Below are 21,535 nucleotides of genomic sequence, written 5' to 3'. Positions count from 1 at the left end.
TCGTTGAACTTGCTACTCAGTAATTTGAACTCTTAATTTCACTTTTCAAAAAAATGTTCACAGATTGGGCAAAAATAGATTTTAAGTAACAGTTCAGTGAGCATTCAGTTTTAATAATAACTTCAAATCTCGTTCTTCACGTATTATTAAAAATATTTTTACCCGCCCCCCCCCCCCCCCCCCTGCCGAAATTTACTTCATTCAGAGATAACATGGTAGACATAGCTGTCAATGTACTTGTCCCGAAACTCTACCGAGTCTCTCGCCTTATTATTTCACTCACAGTAGTCGAAACCGGCTTTGGTCAGACGCCTAAAGTTGTTTCTTGAGGTTCGATTGTTCGACGAAACTGAGGTAAAATCAAAAAGCTTTCAAAATTCTATTGCAAAACCTACCACCAGATGACGTCGTTAAGGTAGTTCGATAAGTGCCGTATAAAAAATAGGGTGCAATCCCCTTCCTGTGTGAATATTATTTGTTGTGATATTTTACTAAAATTTCATAATTGCTCGTGATTTTGGAATTTTTATCCGTATATACGTACACATACATACAAATGACCGCTCAGAAGCGCGTGAATCGTGGCAATGGTACACGGGCAGCAGTCTGAGACGAGCGCAGCGTCTCAGAATCCTTGAAATTCTCCCACTCAAATTCTCGTACGATTTTTATTAAAATAATATTTTTCTCAAAAACTGGACGGTGAATCATGTTTTTTTAAATAATTTTTTTTCAGATAGTACTCTAACATATAAATAAACAATAACAAATCTAACAATAAATTTGTTTCAAAATTTTTGTAAGAAATTTGGTTTTGCTACTGAACAGCCTTAAAGCGTGAATTTTGTACAGAACATAACGAATTGTCACGACGTGAAGTTCAAAAGTGAAGAGAAATCGCCAATCTTGAGACTCGATACGTTCCAAATTTTCTTCTCAGTTTTTTTTTAATACTCGGCTTTGTTTTGTTCTAAACATCTCCAATCAAAATTTCATCATTCGGTTCTGATGAAATAATCATTTCAGAAAAAATCGTGGTGGCTGATTTTTCACAAATGACAAGCATTGTCGAGTAGCTCAGCAAAGAAAATTAGCGAAAGAACTTCGGAGATTTATCCGCACTGTACTCTCTAGATACCTGAATTTGTGTATACAAATGCACGTGGAAGTGGCCAGGTCGTGTGGAAATCGGCGATCGGTTTCCAGGCCACACATCCTTAACGAGGGTTCGTTATTCTCGAGAGCGAGAGAGAGGGAAGCGAACGTATAGTGGCAAAAAATCGATGAGGCGGCAAAAATTGCATCAACGAGCGAAAATGCTGATGGCGTGCGGAGTAGAAGAAAGAGAAAAATACAAACGAGGCTGCTGGGGTTGCGGACAGATCCGATAAACGCGTGGTGATAATTACGAGGAAAAGTGGTTATCGATGTCGTCCGTTCTACGTCTCATTTGATGAAAATTTCGATCAACGAATTTCATTTATCGAGGGGGATTTTGGAATTGAGTCGAGCAGGAAAATTATTCTTCGTTTTCAGGGTCGAAAGTTTCAGGTAAAAAAATTTTGTAAACAAACAATGTTCATTTGATTTTTCTTCAAACTGTGCCTTCTCTTTTTCAATTTGACCTTCGAAATTTTTCGTTGAAACAACCCCAAATGAAGCCTTACATGAGCTGCCTCAGGTGGAAGTCGAAGGGGAAAAAAACTCTGGAAAATGATCGAGGAAAAAATTGAAGAATAAAAATACTCGTATCTCGTACGGTTCAATATATTCGCAATTATGTCGGACTGCGTAACTAAGTACATTGAATGAGGAATCGGATCCCAAAGATATTTTAGCATTATATTTCGGTAATTAGGTTTCGACGAATCGTAGGTCACTAAATTCCAGACCGTTATCAACACAATCAGAGACTCAAGCACACCACTCGCATATATACTTTCTCACTTTCTTTCTCTCTTCATTGTTGTACGATTACAAAACTGGAGGAATACGTAATCGATTGTTCGGACGAAACACATACTCAAACAGAATTCCAAGATGATCATCACCTTGAAGTAAAACACTTTCAATAAAATTAACGAAAAAAAAAAAAAAATTAATTTTCGACAGGATGCATGAAGAAAACGAAAGAGAAATAAATTATTTCTTTTTGATCAATGTTCCATTATTTTTTTTTGTCAAAATGTGTTATTATCGATCTCATCATTCAATCGTTGGTCATTTTTCTCGCACTCATTCGAACATTCATTTTATACCTAGATAACATCAAAATAAATCTATGCTCTTCGTTAATATACATAGCAATAGTTTTTGTATTTCATTCTCATCCTCGAGGTGAGATAAATATTTACAAATGCGTGTGTGCGCGCGCGCGCGCGCGCGTGTGTGTGTGTGTGTGTGTGTGTGAGGGAATAAGATCGCAAGAGTTGCAGGCTCTTCGAACGCCTCAACTTCCTAGACGAGTCAACAAAAAGAGGAAAACTTGTTATATATTTGGAGCATGCGTACTTCTGCACTACTACGCCCTCTTACAATCTCTCATCATGTACATATAGACACGGCGACAATAATTTTTCGCATTATAATAATAAATTTCTATCTGTTATCACGAAAATCGTACGTTTCAAGGGGGTTTAGAGTAGTCGCTTTTTTCATTGTATTTCGACGCCATAGGAAACGTAAAACACCCAAAACAATGGAGCGCGTATAGGGAAAACACACCAAGATAAAAAGCGTGTTGGCTCCAACACAGTTCGCTTCGCTCTCGGGTGCGTTTCGTCAGTCTCATAAACAGTGTACAATTTCAATTTGATCGGTTCCGCATTGAAGTTGATCGAAGCTTATCGGTAGGTGGAATAGGAGGCGAAATAAATCGAGGCAATTTTACCAAGGTCTCCACATGCCCTCTTCATCTTTGACCGGCTGTGGCTGGCACACGGGCGAGGGTGATGAGATTCTCACTAATTCGCAGCCCGCTTGACTAGAAGGTCTTGCATCCTCATCCTCGTCTTCCTGTATCATCGAAATTTCCGTGTGTTCCGTCATTGGTAGCTGCTGCTGCTGCTGATGCTGTTGCTGCTGTTGATGTTGCTGCTGCTGCTGCTGCTGCTGCTGCAACTGATGTTGTTGCTGGATGTGATGCAAGGGCGCTTGCTCGAGGTGATGCTGAGCTGGAATGACGTTAGGATTTTCATTCCCGAGAGTTCTCGTGACCTGGAGCTTTTTCGAGGTCGTGAAATCAAGGGGCTGCTCGGGTTGCTCGATTCTGGGACTCTTGGAGGACTTGGAACCGTCCTGGGACCAATCTTGGCCGATTTCAGGCTCGTGTGGCCTCTTGGCGAGCTTGTCCGTTGCCTTGAGGAGAGACATGTTGGTCGCTGCCCAGATAGCCGTTGGTGGATTCGGGCCGATGCTTATGCCGTTGGCAGCGGCTGCCGCTGCCAATTGCACGTAATGACTAGGGAGGAGAAAGACGACCTGGCCGTCGGGCAATCGAGATGGTATGACTTGCACGACCGATAGCATGTTCGGGTTCTGACTGGAAGTTGAGGCCTGCTCGAGGCTCATTACCGTTGGATTGTGCGGATCTAGAACCCCAGGATTGACCTGACTGAACGCCGAGTTTGGCCGACTACTGTTGTTGTTCTCGTCGCCCGCGGTCGTACTACTGTCCGGACGTGCCGTTTCCATTTCCGGCATTTCGGACTTAATTATTGCCGGATTCAAGGCCGTGCTACAATGCGGCGCCGGGGTCACGTGATGCTCCAATGGCGATGGACTCGTCGCACCGGTAACGCGCTCGTTCACGCTGCCCGGACTACTCCCGAGACCACTGTCCGGCCTCGAACCCAAATCCAAATCAAGCTCCGAAACGCAACTGTCCAGATGGCGCAACAACCTTTGCTTCACCGCCGGATCCATCGGCGACGTATTCCCAGTTATTATGTCTGGAGCATCGAGGTAACGGCTTACCTGCAACAAATTATTCAATGTCGATTAAGAAACAGGCTCGTCTTTCCACAAATTTTAAAAAGTCGATTTTTTTCATTTCCATAACTTGTTTAGATCATTATTGGGGATTGTTGGAAACGAAAAATTACTCTATTTTTATGACGCTCAAGTTTGCAACGTTCGAGTCCAACGAAATGATCTAAAAAACACTCCAATCATTCCAGTCATTCTCCAATTTCGTTCCCTGTCGAATTTCCAATTCGTAGCTTTTCAACCTGCACTCATACTTCGCGAAATAAAAAGTCGTCCATTTTTTACTGGAATCCTTATGACGAGCGGTGGGAAATTCGGAGAAAGGGAATGACTGAAACTTTTCTACATGCCTCATTATAATAGTCACTCATAAATGTACGTACGACGAGTTTATTGAAAAATTACATAAATTTCGAAAGCTCAGTTTCAAATATTATTATTATACACAGTATGTGTTGATGGTAGTTGATAGAAGAACAGAAAACAGGCCCTAAAAGAATGCAATTTTCCTCACGAAAATGTCACCGTGACGAGATCACCGACTTAGAGAAATTCCGCCTCTAAATTTTCACTGAAAAAAAAGTTATTCGAAAACTTGGAAAATTGGGAACAATCTGCTCACGAGAATGTGGCAACCGCAACTGTCTCCAATCGTTCTTAGTATTTCCTGTCAACAATTTTTCCTGGAATCGTTTCGACTCACCAAAATATTTAAAACAGAGACTAACTATCGGCAAAAACGTTTTTTTCAGGTTCTAGTTTTTCGATAATTAATCGTCTTATTTTTTTCGGTTTAAATTTAAAAAATCAGGTCATTGGTCAATTTTATTTGTCAGAGATACCAAAATACGCGTGAGCCCGGGTCCTCCAAGCGATTTTTCTCGATCATGGCCGACCCTCATCATCAACGAGTTTCTCTACGACTGCTGTACTGCTAGTGGACGAAATAATACGCGTATAATGTCTATTTGCATGTGTGTAGGAGCGTCGAGCCTCTCTCCCATTTACGGTTGAACACGTATCGATAACGAGCCGCGAAATGTCCGAGCGTTTTAGCGATTAATACGGAGCTCCACTACTCTCATCGACGCGTTCACGAGGATCGTTCAAACGAATTCTCGTTTCTCTTCAGCTCCTCGCCGAATATACATTCATGCTTTTCGTGCTGTACGATCAACTTTACACGTGTACACGAGAACCGAATGCATTGTTCGAGCAAGTATGACCCATAAAACAATAGAAACGTAAATTTGAGATTTATAGAAAAGCTCGTTATGCTTCTGCTCGACTGTTTATTTCAGATTGGTCTGCACCGGGCTCTTATTTCTATCAAATAAAGTGGGGAAAGAGGCTTCGTTATTTTGGACTTTGAGTGCTCATTATTTCAGCGAAATTCAGTTCGTCCAATATAATTTATAAATATAAAACGTTTTCAATATGTTTCATGATAATTCACAACCATAATTTCATTGCGTGTGAATGAAACTGTTCACCAGAGTATATGGAAATGAAGGAACGTTGCATAGGTGAAATTTGCATGAGATTAATCCTTCGTCACACGTGCAAGAGTTGCAAACACACCGCGACGCGTGTCCCGAGGAAATGCAACGATGCTTTTGAGCCTCGGCGCGCTGCCGAATCGTTTTCACTCACATTTTACGCGCGGTTTTGGGGTTCGAGCCTTCGGTAGAATTTGTGACAACGTCGAATCTGAATCCGTATGCACGATTCTGCACGCCCTTGCAGACAAACGGTACGTTTCTTGCCGCTAGTTCCATTGAAATTCTTACAAATTGTGAACTGGAAATACTGAAATTAAAATACCGGGATTGATCAATTGTCACGCGCCTATCAACCAGCACAGTTTTTTTTAAATGAAAACAGAAGTGACGGTAATGTGGGAAATTGTACTTTGGAATGATTTCGCCGCAATAATTTCGTGTAAACCGATATTTCGGGCTCTTCGAACGCACATTATTGTGATAAAATATTCAATTTTCTTTATATCGAGGAAGTTCACGCGAATCCAATGGAAATCGAAAATTCCAACTTTATAATTGTTGAAATTTGGAAATGTGCTAGAAATATACAGCGTGCATCTATTCCCGGAATTATTATAGGATCTACTGTCTAGTAGTCGAGAAAGCAATTCACGAAAATCACATTTTTTTAAGGGTTATACATAGGCTCTTATGCGGCAGCCACGCTCCTTGTGCGACGATTTGGATTTAATGGAATAAGATCCTCCCGATTTTAAAGAGTTAAAAAATAAAAAAAAAAGAAACATTATGTTTTTAGATATCAATGATGCTTTAAGAAACTCTTGTTACTGATGAAAGTCACTTGGGAATGGAAAAAGAAAAACACTTATTTGAGGTTAGCGAGTAATAACGACATAAAAGGTGGAAGGTTTGACAACACCATGAGCCAGGTGGTTTAAAATATAGATATACATACGCATATAAACAGAAAATAACTATTGTCACATTTCGCTTGACGATTTTACAACGAAAGTATTTTAACCGCCATCATTGTATTAAAAATTGATCAACCTCAACAAATAAGTTACACACAATTGAAATAATTGCGAGAATAAATTATAATCGTTTCTTTGATCACCAAAAAAGCAAAAAAAAAAGTCAGTTGCTATTTTAAATCACAAGTAACGCTTGATCTCTCTTCTTAAGGTAGTTCATGTACGAAACGATTTTCTTTTAAGAAAGTCTTGGAATTTACACAGAGTTTAAATAGGTAGTCGACTGACACGCATTTAGAATTTTAAAGGGTTTCTCTTATTGGGTATTTAGATGAACGTGCTTAAATATGAAGAAAAACAGTGTTATTAGGTCTATGCATAAAAAATTGTTCATCTTCCCATATAACGAATGAAAGCTTTTTACGAAGTTTATGAAAAAGTCCACAATAACAATGAAGTATTGGGAAAAAATTCGAGACAATTGTCTTACTAGTAATAAAGATATATTACGTTAAAGATTGAACGAAATTGGTGAAATGAATACTCGTAAGCTCACATTTGCTTATTTCGGCATTTTGTTTCTTCTTGGCTTTGGCCATTCCTGTCATAGCCTTCTGTCTTTTTATTAACAATTTTTTCTTGATGCATTTCCCCTTGCGCTTTCTAAAGCGATTTTTTACATAAAAACTATAGTATATTCGCCAGGGACGAATGAAATTTCGAGTTCAGTCTGTGATGGATCCTCGATTAATTAATGGCTTGTAATTTCATTCGCCAAAAGATAAGTTGAAAAAATGTATTTACAATTTCGAATTAATAACTCTGACATTAATTTAGAGCGATTATATCTTTAATTAGGAAGTAAAAATCGACCCAATTTAGACACCCATAAAATACGATCTTACGGGCATGATCTACCTTAAAACAATTGATTCACGTACCTCTCTGGAACAATCCTGATATCCGGCTTTGTACCTGGAGAGTCCAGGCTGCGTGAGTGATCTTTGACGCTGTAAGTGCCGTACTGTGAGTTCCAGTATGTCGGCTTTTTCCAATTTACTGTGCTTGGTATTCTCGAGACGAGCGCTGTCAAGTATCAGGGCCTTCAGCGCCGCCAACGACTGATTGATCCTTGCTCTCCGCCGTTTCTCCATCAGTGGTTTGTTCGCCTGGAAAAATTCCACCAATAGGATACTTTTATTAACGCCGTTGTATCGCTTTAACCATCAATTGAGTTTTTATTTTCTTCCTCCCTTTTGCTTCAATGTTTCAACTTTCATTGGATCGATAGACGGTCCAAGTACTGCTTTATCCCTATACAGTCTGATTTTTCTTATTTATTCGAAAATAACCAAGAAATACGATCTTTGACTTCTTCAATATCAATGGGCAGATGCATTGATTTTCGCCAAATTTTCGACTTGAGCCAGCGACAGAAGAATTCGATCCTAAAAATATGAATTTAGAAGCGTTTGAAAAACTATTTTGTTACTCGTACGAATTAACGCAAGTGAAAAAATGATTTATAAAAATTTCAAAAAAATCTACAGCCATCGGACCTTGTTAAATTGAATTTAAATTCGGAAGATTGTTTTCTTGTTTGGCATTCGTTCTTCGAAAAAAAGCGATAGTCAAATCGTTGACTCGAGCCCGCATTCAAATACATCAAAAAAAAATTTTTTTTTAAGGACGATTACTCGTATTACAGTACAATCAACTTCTTTCAAAAGTTTTTTCCAATTTTTCTCATCATTGTCACAGGAGCCAATGATGAGCCATCGCATTTCCAGCTGGTTTCGAAAACTCCACAAAATTATTTCTCCAATAATAAAATAATTGCACTACTCCAGAGAACAGTGCAAGTTCACGTATTTTTTCTATTCTTTTTCTATCGCACAATGAAAAGAAATAAATTATTTTTGAATTGGATAAAAAAAACTGTGCATTTTATCACACATTTTTTGATTGAGATGTATTTTCAAAAAAAAATTAGCTACAAAATCGACATCGACGAATGTTTAGCTCACGTGTTCGGTGCGCTTTGAAACACCGTTCGTTGAGCGTCTATGTCTGTATATTATCGTCTTTAAACCTCTCCGCCATTTCGTCTCGTCGTGAGATTTACACAAGCGAGGCACACGTTTTGTACGGTACATATCTCTAGTACGAGAACCCCGGGAAGCCTGGCAGAGTGCCGACGTCGTTCTTTACTCTCTCCTAGTTGGAAAAGACACGAGACAGACGGCAAGAGTGGCGTGAAGCAACTTGCAAAAAGAAAATCGTCCGTCAGGGATTCCTGTTCTTATATTTAGTTGTATACACACGAGAATTTTCTAAGCACTCGCTTTTAATTCACTGAATTTCTGCATTTGGGACCACCCAGCTCCAACGCTTTCTTAAATTAAGCTCGTAAGAGCTTCCAAAGTTATTCGAATATGTGAAGTCGTGCTCGGTTGAAAAGCAGCGATTGATTGTTCCTCGGTTTCAGCTGCAGTTTGACCTATTCGGAAACAGCAGGTTCCACGACCATAGCAAATTTTATCAGATTTCTAATTAGGCTAATACAGTTCGATCAAATCTGGACTGACCGATTATCTGCCGGATTAGTGGAATAGTGTGAAACGCAGTGGTGCGAAGCTCGACGATTACCTATCTGTTCGAAGCGGAAATCTTATTTCGACGATAATTCGAGAACCGATGGTTTCGTTTCAATTGAATATCTCGAGGCTTCAGAGTCGCTTGACTCGATGAGATCGCCTTCCCAGCAAACATTTCATTGGAGCACTCGGATCGGTGGCCACCGATTCGTTATCAACACGCTTAAAATATCGGTTTCAAGACATTTTTCACCTCCTTCATATGGAATAGAATTAAATTGCAATTTTGAGTTAAGCCTAGTTTAGGATCGTCTTTATTCAAAAGTCGAGAATGACTTTTGGGAGGATACGTCAAGAGAAACATAAAGAAGTAAAAACGTCATGACGCTGAAGTTTGCAACGTTGAAGTGCAACGAAATGATCTAAAAAAGCTCTCCAACAATTCCAGTAGTTCTCCAATTTCGTTCCCTGCCGATTTTCCAATTCGTAGTTTTTCAACCTCCACCGATACTTCGTGAAATAAAAAATTGGTGAATTACAAATGCTTTTTGGTTCATTTCGTTGGACTCGAACGTTGCAAACTTCAGCGTCGCAAAACGTCGGTTTTCGCGTCTGTCCCGTCTAAGCCTCGTGGCGTTAGTAAAGCAGTTCGGCCGTTCTGTGACTAGTCAAGTCTGCAACTACTTTATGTTGATTAAAATCAAGTCAAAATGATCAATAAAATTAATTAACACTTTCATCGAGAATATTTTTCATCATAAGAATGTAATAAAATGCTTTAAAAATATCATAAAAGATCAAATTTATACTTCAACTTGACCAGTTAATAATTGAGTCCGGAACTTTAAATACACATAGTCTAGGGAACATTTTTATTGTGCGAAAGAAAGTTCATATCGGTGTAATGCCACCGAGAAGAGGAATGGCCAATTCATTAAAAAAAAAGCGAAGCAACCAGACGAATGAAAGCACGCGAGTCAGTCTCAAAAATAAATTTAACGAAATCCCCGCGATTCCCGAATTTGCCCGAAGTTTAATCAGCTGTTATCAGCAGTCCAACGTAATGACGATTGACATCCGCTTTCGACACGTCAAAAACTGAAGTTTTTTCATGTTTTCTTTCTTCAAACCCCCTTAAATTTTCTTCACGATATAAACTTTTCCGAAGCTCGAACACCGCCCAATTTTTTCCCAATTAATATTATTGTGAGTTCTTCCATGGGGTACCGTGTTAAAAGCTCAAAATTTTAAATGAAATAATTCAAAATTTTCTCCCCGCAAGAGGCCCTGGATCTGTGCTTATCGTCATCAGGGAACCTTAAACCATCATTTACCGCAAAAAAATTGGATCTTCACCGTACTTTATCGAACGACCGAACTACTTTAAGCGATGAACAACCGATAAGCGGAGTTCGTTGTTAGCATTTTTCCACAGGACGTACAGTCAGTGAGCCATCATCTAATTAGAGACGAGTTGTTTCCGAGTCAATGCGTCGTAGGAAAACGTGGGTTGCAGCGGTCAAACGATTGCGACTGAATTACAGCGTTGCAACTGTATCGTACGAGCTGGTCCATTCCAAGGATCATTTCGAGTAACGTTTCCAACAGGTTACCGTTCGTAATGGAGGTTCGGGTGAGCCTCGTGACGAAGGAAATTTCGAAGGATATTTCTTACTCGTCCTGACCAGTGAGAGCGGAAAAGACGGAAAAAAAATCATTGCGTCGATCGAAAGAGCAAATAGCAAGTTACCGGCGTTGGGTGTCGAACGCTATTAGCAACGTTGCGGCTCCTCGCGTCCGTACCCGGCCCATAAAGTCATTCCACGATGCTACAGATTCTCTTATCGCTACAGCCAACAGTTATAGATACGAAAAGCCGCAAGTACACGCGCAGTTAGTCAATGCAAATGGCTTGTTTCCAGAATGGCGTATGTTTGGCCGAAAAAGCGTAAAATTGATGGCCCTTCGGTGTGTAGCAGCTCGTTAGAGTGCGCGTATTGATGTTGGCTTTCGAATAGGGCTTTATTACGAGGACGCAGAGAGCGGGCGAGGCGAGCCTGAGCCGTACGAGTATTGTGATTTATTAGTGGAATTCGCGTGGCTGCGTGCGGCGGAGCGTAGCCACGACGAGGTTGCCGGTGTTGGCGGGAACGCGGTGACTTCCTCTGTTATTACGAGACGAGATGACACAGGAGGCGAGCTGAGACGGAATTCTCTCCTTCTCTTATACCTTCGAGCGTCACTCTTTTTTCCACCTTTTTTTTACTTCTCTTTAACACAGGCCGTCGGTTTGTTCCTCTTGTTTTATCTTCCGCTCTTCTCCTCGCCGATTCCACGCTGCTGCTGCTTCTCTCCATCCTCCCATGCTTCTTCAACAACCTTCAACGTCACGTCGCATGCGGCACGTACATGTAACTACTTGCCACACTCATATGCCTCCGCACTGTCGTAAAACATTTTCTGCAAACTTTACGTGGCGCGCTTTCAGATGCGCCACCTTATTTGCCGACGAAAAGGCGTAACTCGTGCTCACGAGCGTGCTCATGTCCTTGTAAATTATTCCTCCCATTGAATTTTCATTAATTAACGTAATTCGACTAATTAACGAACGAATATGGGCAAAGGACTGAGTGCTCGCATGAAAAAGTACTTTGCTTGAGATCGACCTGTCAACGGAGCTCTCACACTCTCGATTCTCACTGAAAGCCGATAACGGCGAGTGGGCCGGGCCTGGTTGAGCTTTAACGCAACCTGGACGATTGATGGATCCCAAAAACTGCGCGTTATGCGACGTGTTACACGGCGACGTTCGAGGCTCAAGGGAGAGGCACTTGCCGCACGAGCGACTGTTGACCAAAGCATATTTGTGAAGAATTCTGTTTAAGGAGTTTCGGTGCAGAAGTCTAAATATTAAGAAATTGATCAAATTTTGTGATAATGTTCTTCAACATCAAGTGCGAAAACACAAATTTTTTCAACATTTTCTTCTGCTTAGTTATCGAGTAATTACGCATTAAAGCAGATTTCTTATGCCCGGAATGTATACCTATATATATATGGAAACGCTATGCTTATACACGTGAACTTTAGTGATCAATAACTCGATAACTGTGTAGAAGAAAAATCTTAAGGAAGCTCGGTCGCGTAGGGCCGGGTTCTGTGGGTGCATGAACGGGGCACCCCGTTTTTTTTTTAAATGCGCATATTTGCATTGCCGCAATGCATTATAAAACGATTATTAATTATTTAAAACAGAAATAATCAGTCACACATCAATAAAAAAAGAACAGAAAAAAAGGTACAGTTTGATGTTACGATCCTATGCTCACAAAAAAGTGGCAACGTCGAAATATAGAGAAAATAGTTCAACAGCTGAAAATGACTTGATTTCATACAGCGAAATACTCAACGATCTATTACGATGTTTTTTTCGGTCTCATTACCTGTGATATATAACATTATTTATTATTGTTGGAAAATAAGTATATAAATTGCGTTAATCGTTAAAACTTGTCGTTTTTATACAATTAATTCGTTTTTTTAACCTCTATGTACGCGTATACACACGCCCGGACGTGTGTGTGTTTTTCACAAATTCCAGGTTAGACAGTCGATGCTCCAAATATCGCGCATGCGCTTCAGCGCTGTGATGAACATCTGATTTCTGCGACGTTGCGGAATCGTCTCACCGTCACGAAACGTCCCAGAACATCGAGTTTGTAGACATTTTAACAGTCAATATCTTTTTAGATAGGTCGATAACTCCAAACTTTTTTGATATATTCTGAATCCTTACGATTTGGAGAACAATACTCTATTTTTTTGTTTATTTCTGTTGCGTAAGTGCATATATATCCCTTAGGACACGCGTTTTGAGAGTGACTCTTCCATAAGACCCGTGTTAAAAATCCTAACTTTCACGATTTTTTTCATTCTTAAATGGTCGATGACCCCATCTGAAATTTTGCACATGTCATTATTGGTAATCTAACTATGAGATATTAAAAAATTATTTTTTTCTGTTGCGCAGGCATTCGCGACCGAGCCTCCTTAAAAAATTTGTATTGTCAAATTTGGCACTAAAGAATATGTTGACCAAATTTTATAAAATTCTCAACTTTTTGAAATTTTTTATATTCTTAGCATGGTTTAGCATGGCGACATTGTATCGCCTGTACCGAAACTCCTTAAGGAGTTTCGATACCTGTTAACAAATTTTAAGAAATTGATAAAACTTGGTGATAATGTTCTTCCATATAACGTGTAAAAGCTCAATTTTTTTCGAAATTTTCTTAGCAAAGTTCTTGTGCCCGGAATGTATACTTAGGGGCATTCCACGTCAAATCAGCCACTTCAAAACTTTTGGATTTTTTATTTGGTTCAAAATTTTTCAGGTTGTTATACCCATTGAAAGGAGCTCTCTTGATTTTTTCCAGAATTTTTCGTCGGTTGGCTAGTAAGTTATGATTTTTGGACAAAAATAGAGATTTTTTTTTCTTTTCCCTATAACTTTCCGAAAAATGGGCCGAATTGAACTTTTTTTTTTAAACTTGAGTGTTTTTTTTCTGTTCTTTTCGAAGATATTTTTAAAAAAATTATTCGTGTAGATTTTAATCAATTTTTCGCAGTTTTAAGCAATAAACCATTTATTTCAGGCAATAAGACACTTTCAATTTTTTTTCGATAAATTCTCAAAAAAACTTCAACTAACCCAACGATTTTTAAGACTAGTTTCGTTATGGGATCTCGTTTGGTTTTATTTTTTTTGTAATTTTGAAAAAAAAAATTCACCAATAAAATCTCATACACGTGATCTTTCGAGTTCAATTACTCGATAACGGTATAGAAGAAAAATCTAAAAAAAATATGTATTGTCGAATTTGGTACTAAAGAATATGTTCACCAAATTTGATAAAATTCTGAACTTTTTGAATTTTTTTATGTTCTTAACATGGCTTAGCATGACAACAATGTATCGACTGTACCGAAACTCCTTAACGAGCGCATACTCAGGCTAATTTTCCACGTTGCTCCAGGGATCCGGTCGTTCTCATCGATAGCTTCAAAGTTTTTAATTTCAGGACCGGCGAGCAGCGAAGGTTGGTCGATTATACAATAATTCTTGAGAAATAAATTAATTTGCACGCGGACTCGTCGAAGTGGTGAATGTGTTTGTAACTTTTGCATAATCTCGAGCCCCTGCTAACTTTTTTCTCAGCAATAACGTCGCCGATCAAGCTCGTTTTGGACTCAGTCGAACGAGAATTTCTTCATTAGTCTTCAGCTCAATTTTGAGGCCCCTTTGCCTTCGCACTCCAACGAAATGACACGCCAATTTAACCCCCACGAGCACGAATCGTTTTATTCAGAGATAATATAGTTTCGGCGAGCCTCGGCCCAGCGGACGACGGAACTGTCAATGCACTCGTTCCAAAACCCAACCGAGGCTGTGTGGGGAGAACTGTGCGAAAACTTACCCTGCACACTCTGCCGGATCGAGCTACGGAGGCATTTTTTCCACCAGTGCTTTCGACAGGAAAGCGTTGAACTTTTGACAGCGGTCAAGACGAGATCCACGTTGGTTGCAGTTTGGCAGAAGTTCTGCGAAATTGGTTGAAAATGGGGACTTGGAACGCGGATGGAGGCAGTCGAAACGAACGGAAGAAACGAAGGCGGGCTCCTAGGATGGATAATAATTCTGCTTCCAAATCCACTAAATTTACAGAAACCTGCTGCAGCTCAAAGATGTGCCTCGGAGATGATGAATGGGAAAATATGAAACGGTCCAAATTACCACCTCGAGCTTCGTGTATTAACGATCCCACGGTACACCTCACCCTTCGTTAAGTACCGTCAATTAAGTCTCCTCCGACATGTTCCCGTCGACGTTTTTCAACGTCAGAGGCCTCCCAGACGCGGGGCGAAGACGTCACGAGACGGGAGGCTGCTGCAGCGAGCTGGATATTTCCGACGCTGACTATCACAGCGACGCATAAGCAGCTCTGCTTCGCGAGGTGGCTCGTGCCCTTATATTCGTTGAGAATCGACGCAATTTATATCTATATGAAATCTAGATATATGAATAAAAGATGGGACAAAACCGCGGACCAAGAAGGTGGTCGAAAGCGAGGCAAAAGTAGGCGCCTCGGAGTCCCACTAGCGCGCGCGCATCCTCATCGCTTTCATTAGCTCAAGTCCCTCGAGTCATGCAGCCTCTTTTCGCTGTGGCCGCCTCCCCCGTTCATCCTAGCTTCGGACTTTTCTTTTCTGCCCTTTTCTTCCCTCTTTCATGCTTCACTTTTTTTTATTCGTTTCGTCTCCCCGCCTCGCTCGCTCTCCGTTCGCTTATATCATTGACTGCATCACGGTCCGTCGCTGCGTCTTTCCACGTTTTTTTTTAACCACGTACACGAATATCAGTACGCAAGGGACGATTTACCTTCTCTTGAAGTTCCCACATCTCGTTGCCGGCTCCGTGCATTTCGATGATTTTCTGCAGGTCTTCAATTCCTTCGAATCGACCTTCTTACAGCGGTGGCAACGACCATCGACGAGGATTCGAAATCTTGGAACAGTAACGACGACGGTGCGGAGGTCGCCGCGATTAGGGCACGATCGAAACTAGGAGGGCTTCAACCTCCGTGCCGACGACGTTATTAATTGGCTAGTAAATACCTCGAATTACCACAAATTGACGTCGTTGCGAGAAGCAACGCTCGCCTCTGATTCGCAAGACGTGCATACACGTACAATATTCACGCGCATACACCAACACACGAATTTACACATGATTTGTGTGTTTATATGTGACGTATGAAGGGCGGTTTATTGTACCGGGGAGCTCCCTTAAATAAATTGATACCTGGTCACTCCGACGAGCAAATTTAACGGCATTTCTGAAAAACTAGATTTTCCCAAGTTTTGATTTTCATAATTCAATTGATTCCAGTGATATTTTGGATTCTTTTAAAAACTATTCAGAGATGTGCCAAAACCGAAGATTTTTAAGATCTTTTAAGAAAAACAAAATTTAAAAAATCTCATTTTCTATTACAATCGTATACAAACTCAACCATTTTCTGAGTATTTAACAGTTCGGTGAAGAATTCTCATTATTTTGAAAAATCTTCAATTGCTACAGCAACAGAGAAAGTACACGCGAATAGCAACCGAATTAAGGGAATGAGAATCCACACTGACGCTTCAGTGATCAGTGGTTTCTGATGTTTAGCTACGAAGACGAGGCATCAACATTATTTGAGATCCCAACAAGTCTCACCCACTCTCGGTTTTTCAGGCAAATCGACCAGATCGAGATCCTCCCAGAATAGTTTCAAGGAGATTCGAGCGTGTCTTATGAGAAAATTATTTTCCAACATTGCACAATAAAATTTTTCAAACGGAAAGCTTAATGATTCGCCGCCTCGAATTTGAGATATTTATAGTTGAAGTTCCCAATTTTTTGAAAGCTTCCACAAGAGTCCTTAAGCTCGTCGAAAACGAGTGGCAATGAAACCTCTCTAAATTTCTCACACGTATTTGAGCGCTGTTCAACAAAGCGCAATTTCAAGTACACAGTTTTAACTGAGGAACAAAAGAATAATTCTTCCAAACCTGGCATTTATTTTGTAAAATCGAATAAAATTCTTTATCATTTTTACCTTTCGAGTTGAAAAGTCAAGAATTTTTCACGTTTTTATCTCTCAAATCGATTTTCGTTATCGTTCCTTGAACAACCATATTGTCGCCAGTGATTAATCTCACAAAACAAATGCCAGATTCCGAAAGAGCAAGAGATTTTGACCAACGCTTCTTTGGTTCCTCAGTGAAACCCATGTACTTGAAATAGCGTCTCCAAAATAGTCGTTTCGTGCATTAAGGCGGGTGGATCGCGACGATGCAATGTTGCCATGCTAAACCATGTTAAGAATATTAAGAATTTTTAAATGACAAGAATTTCATAAAATTTGGTAAATGTATTCTTTCAAAATATATAAGACAATATAAATTTTTTTACATTTTTCTAGCACACAGCTCTCGAGTTACTGAACACTAAAGTTCACGTGTCTATGAGCATAGAGTTCACACATATGCAGTTATACATCTCGTGCATAAGAACTTTGATTTAACGCTCAATTGTTCGATAACCATGTGGTAAAAAAATGTGAAAAAATTGCATTTGTAAACTTGATGCCAAAGAATGTTATCACGAAATTTTATCAAATTCTCATTATTTTGACATCGTGATCCACCCTCCTTAATCGGTTGGTGATGAAACCCAATGTATTTTTCGTACGACCCTGAAGTTTGCAACGTTGGAGTCCAACTAAATGACGAAAAAAAACATTTACCATTCGCCAATTTTTTATCTCACGAAGTATTGGTGCGGACTGAAAAACAAGGTATTGCAAATTCGAGAGAGAACAGAATTGGAGAATTACTGAAATTATTGGAGAGTTTTTTTTAAGATCATTTCGTTGGACCCCAACGTTGCGAACTTCAGCGTCACTTTTTCGTATGGTGTCCCATACACGTTCCTCGAATTTCCTTGAAGCACGAATGCACCATTCGCCACTGTATTCAGTGATCAACCTACGTAAAAATCAATACGTTTGGACGTGCGTGAAAAATGCTTCACGTAAATCTATACCGCACGTTCTCTACGTATATGTTCATGTGTCGTTACACGATGCTGCGAGGTGACACGTGAACCGTGTTATTTGCCTGACACACAACGATTCCCAGTCCCTCCCCATGTATTTGGAACAGTGTTACGTGCAACGCGCATACAAATGTGAGCACAAGTCTCCGTATATGCGTGCCCCGTATGGCCGGGCTTCCCCGTGCATGTGGCTCTTAATTTCTCACTACGACGCGCCGACACAATCTTCCACGTTGACCGTATGAGCCGCCAAAAGCGTTGGACGCACTTATACAAGTGGCCAGCGGGGCGTTTTATCCCGATATGATGGGGGATCGAGAATGGAATTTTGTTGGACGGAGATAATGCTTGAAGAGGCTGTGGATTCGGTGGAGGGGGGATCAGCAGAAGAGCACAGGCGAGGGGCTCGACACGTGCGAGTGGCACAACAGAGCCTCGTTGAAACGCGTGTGTACGGTGCTCTGCGACGTCCTATATTCGCTCCCTTCCTCGCCTTTTTTCTCTCTCTCTCTCTCTCTCACTTCGTATTTATTCCCTCCGTGGATTAGGAATTCCGTTCGCAATGGGCGGAGAAAAAATCGAGGAGAGGACGAAGGGCACGGAAGGTGAAAGAATGTCGGGGAGCCCAGCGAGGTTTTGATCTCGGTGCGGTACTTTCATCGAGAATAATAAACGATGAGAGACACACCGCGTTGGAAGAAGCCTGAAATCCCCTCAGCGCCGTCCCCCAATCTGGTCGGCTCGCAGAGCATCGCTCTCGAACGAGCAACTGCACTCGCCCAAATATTTTAATTAGTCGTCACAGAGGAGGCACGCGAAGGGTCTTCACGCAGGGATACACACGGCTTGTCACACAGCGACGAACTCTCGTCGATTCTATTGCCTCGAATTCCTCTCTTCTACACTCCCGTTCTCATCGATTCTGCAAAGTGGGAGTCGTTCGTTAGTTCACGCGAGATCGAACGGGCTCGGAAGACTTTCAAATTTTTTCACTCTTCCGATACTATTTTTACTAGTTTTTCTGAGCCCTTGCTTCGTTGAGAAAATCCGGAATTATCTGCTCGCTAATTTCAATGTTTTGGACGATAAATTGGCACGTTTGTGTTCTCACTCACCTGCGAAAAATATCATTACGCCGGAATATAAAACTCGCTAACTCGATTTCAACGCCGTCGTATCGATTCGTCAGTTCGATTTCCGCTCATTAAATTCTGTTACGCCAATTATAATATCGATTTTGCGGCTAAACTCGTTGCTTTTGATTGAAATCTATAGACACGTCGAATCGAATTGAGGAATTAGTTGCACCTTCTTTTACCTCGATACGATGAGACATGAAACATTGAAGCAAAAACTAAAGTGACTGTCACGTGACATTGGTTTCGTATTATTTCATCATCGCAGTCACATTGTGGATCCGATCGACGAATCTTAAATTCTCAAAAACTTCGATTTTTCACATTTACCAGAACGATGTGTCAAGAGCCAAACGAAAATTAGGCCAATTTCATATTTTATGTGTCCACGAAAAAGAATGTTGAAAAATTGTATTGAAAATTCGAAAATTCAAGTATAGAACGCATGAACAACATTTTAGAAATTTTTATCCTCGGATTACGCTCAATGTTATGCCCAAATGTAAGCTCCGATCGAAATTTTATTAGTGTAGAATAAAACATTCGTTGGATCGAAAAAAAACGAGATGTGTGAAGAGAAATAAAGCTCCGACATAATCGAAACACACGTAAAAGCAGGTACCTGTCAAAAGGCGCTGAATTTTCGTCAGCTCTATTTTAAGGTTATATTTGTTTGTTATCAATTGGATCGTTACTTACTCGACGGCCGTCCGAATGCTTGGGACTCGGGCTTGGACTCGGACTGGGACTAGGAGCCGGGCTCGGTCCCTGTGACGTCACTTGTTGGCTCTGTTGTTGCTGATTGCTTTGTCGTTGTCCGCTTACTGATATTTTCTTATCCTGGTGTCTGAGCGAGTGGAGACGAGCGGTCATTTTAGCAGGCCCGAACGGACCTCGAGCACGTGAAACTCTTCGTCACCCTTAAATGATATGTAACCGCTGAGAATCTCAGCATCGCGTCACTTGCGACCGTTTTAGTTGAGATTTCTTTCACGTTTCCGCGTCTCGACTCGCATCGGTTCGGACTTGACGAGCAATCAAATGTTTTTCTTCTCTTTTCAGTATTTCTCAATATTTCTTCTTATCCGATCGTCTCTGCACTCGATACTGTTTTTTTCTTAGTTTTGGAAGGATTGTTTGCACCAAAAATATGTAATACGATGGTGAATCTAACCGAGGTGCTTCGACTCGACGAATAGCCGCGAAACGCGCTTTTATTTACCCCCCACGGTGTGTCGCCACGTGGTTCGACACGCGTCTCAACTCGGCACCCGACCACTTGTCACTCGCCCCACAACCGCACCGCACTCGACGCTCGTAACATTCGAGCTTACGGCCTGGGATTCCCGATGCGAGTTTATTTCGCTTCTCCGCAAATGTCTCCTGTTATTTGTCCGACACTTAGGGGCTCGACTGATCAAAAGTATTATGGGGACGATCGTAGTGCACGAGGAAAAACGGTTGAGCCTACCGTCTCTCCGTTTATTCGAATACGCAGTTGAATGTGACTGTGAGACTCCGTGAACCGAGAAATTTGGGTATTTTGTGGTGCATGAGAATAACGCCGACGACACTAGGTAAGTACAGTAAACACTGTAAATCGTATTTGACTTCGATAGAACGATTAGAGTCTCGTTCCAACGGTCAGCGTCTAATTCGAAGCACGTTTTATTTGGATTTTTGCACTGCGCATGCGCACACCGTGGTTCAATCCGTTGTGCCGTCCTGTGTCTATGATTGTAAAAAAAACAATTTGTAACTGTTTTTGTCGAACTTTTTAGTCCATCGATCGTCACGGGATCTGTAATGTCATTTGAGTCACAAGGGCTCGATAGAATATTGGGATTAACGAGTTTTAATGCTCTCGGATTCACCAATATTTATTTATTTATTCGTTTATTTAAGTGGAAGTAGAAGCTCAATATTTACGTTCGCAAATCGTCGTGGTGCTCGCACGATGAGCGCCGATGACGGACTGTGGCGGCGGCAAACGGGTGCGGGTTTGCTTCTCGCTTCGCCGACACACGAGCGGTGGAGCGAGCGAGACAAAGAGAGAGAGAGAGACGGTCAGAGTTGAGACGCGCGTTCGTTGGGGGCGGCGGGAGAATGCGCGCTTTTGCCGAGCATATAGCGCGTACGTGAGAGAAAGAGAAAAGCAGAGAATGAGAGTGTGAGTCGCGCGGCACGACGCGCCACAACGGTTCTGCCGGCGAAACGGGCGCGCGCGCGCTTACTCGCGGCACGGAGGCAAAGGGGAACCGCTCGACCGGCGTCGGGAGCCTCGGGGTTGGCGTCAACAGGAACGGGGCGAGGACGTAAGCGGGGGTGTTGTGCACGAGCGACGTGCTGTTCGAGTCGGACGGCGAAGCGGGAGCGGGGGGGCTCTGGGGGACGGAGCTGTGCAGACGCACGATCGTCAACGAGCGAAACAGAGAAAGGGAGAGCGAGAGACAAATTTCGACGAGAATCGAGTGCAACAAGGATGGGAAAGCTCGCCTCGTTCGCGTTCACGCTCACGCGCGCCCTTGCCTGCGGGTATCGCGCGGGCTCTTGGGAACACTTCGTCTCTCTTGCTCTTTCTCTTTTTCTCTCTCTCTCTCCCACTGTCACTTTTTGTGCTCCCTCTCTCTCTCACTCTTTCGCGGTCGTTACAAAGGCTTGCGCCGTCGAGTGTGCT

The 21,535-nt window shown here is 41.5% G+C and overlaps 1 protein-coding gene across 2 annotated transcripts; it reads right to left on the bottom strand.

Moving 5' to 3' along the window:
* Positions 1–1,751: 1,751 nt before the first annotated feature.
* On the bottom strand, positions 1,752–20,957 carry LOC122413718 (protein hairy-like). Of its 2 annotated transcripts, XM_043424261.1 has the most exons (4): positions 20,788–20,957; positions 19,558–20,659; positions 7,405–7,632; positions 1,752–3,975 (listed from the first exon to the last, which is right to left on the bottom strand). In XM_043424261.1, exons 2-4 carry the CDS (start codon positions 19,729–19,731, stop codon positions 2,887–2,889), a joined length of 1,491 nt encoding a protein of 496 aa, XP_043280196.1. In that variant the 5' UTR covers positions 19,732–20,659; positions 20,788–20,957; the 3' UTR covers positions 1,752–2,886. The 2 variants fall into 2 exon arrangements, with proteins under 2 accessions (XP_043280196.1, XP_043280206.1); XM_043424271.1 differs by lacking the exons at positions 19,558–20,659; positions 20,788–20,957 and adding an exon at positions 15,500–15,556.
* Between the last annotated feature and the right edge of the window lie 578 nt (positions 20,958–21,535).

The sequence above is a fragment of the Venturia canescens genome, chromosome 1 (genome assembly GCF_019457755.1).
Source record: "Venturia canescens isolate UGA chromosome 1, ASM1945775v1, whole genome shotgun sequence".
In the NCBI taxonomy this organism is placed as follows: Eukaryota; Metazoa; Arthropoda; class Insecta; order Hymenoptera; family Ichneumonidae; genus Venturia; species Venturia canescens.
Note: the sequence above shows the minus strand (reverse complement) of the source record. Positions and strands in the feature narration are given on the sequence as shown.

What these genes read in the sequence shown, in the direction of transcription:
- LOC122413718 (XM_043424261.1), bottom strand. Translation starts at nt 19,731, where the DNA reads ATGACCGCTCGTCTCCACTCGCTCAGACACCAGGATAAGAAAATATCA. An exon ending in AGCATTCGGACGGCCGTCGA is followed by an intron (nt 7,633 to 19,557) that starts GTAAGTAACGAT and finishes GAATTTTTCCAG; the next exon opens with GCGAACAAACCACTGATGGA. An exon ending in ATCAGGATTGTTCCAGAGAG is followed by an intron (nt 3,976 to 7,404) that starts GTACGTGAATCA and finishes AATTTGTTGCAG; the next exon opens with GTAAGCCGTTACCTCGATGC.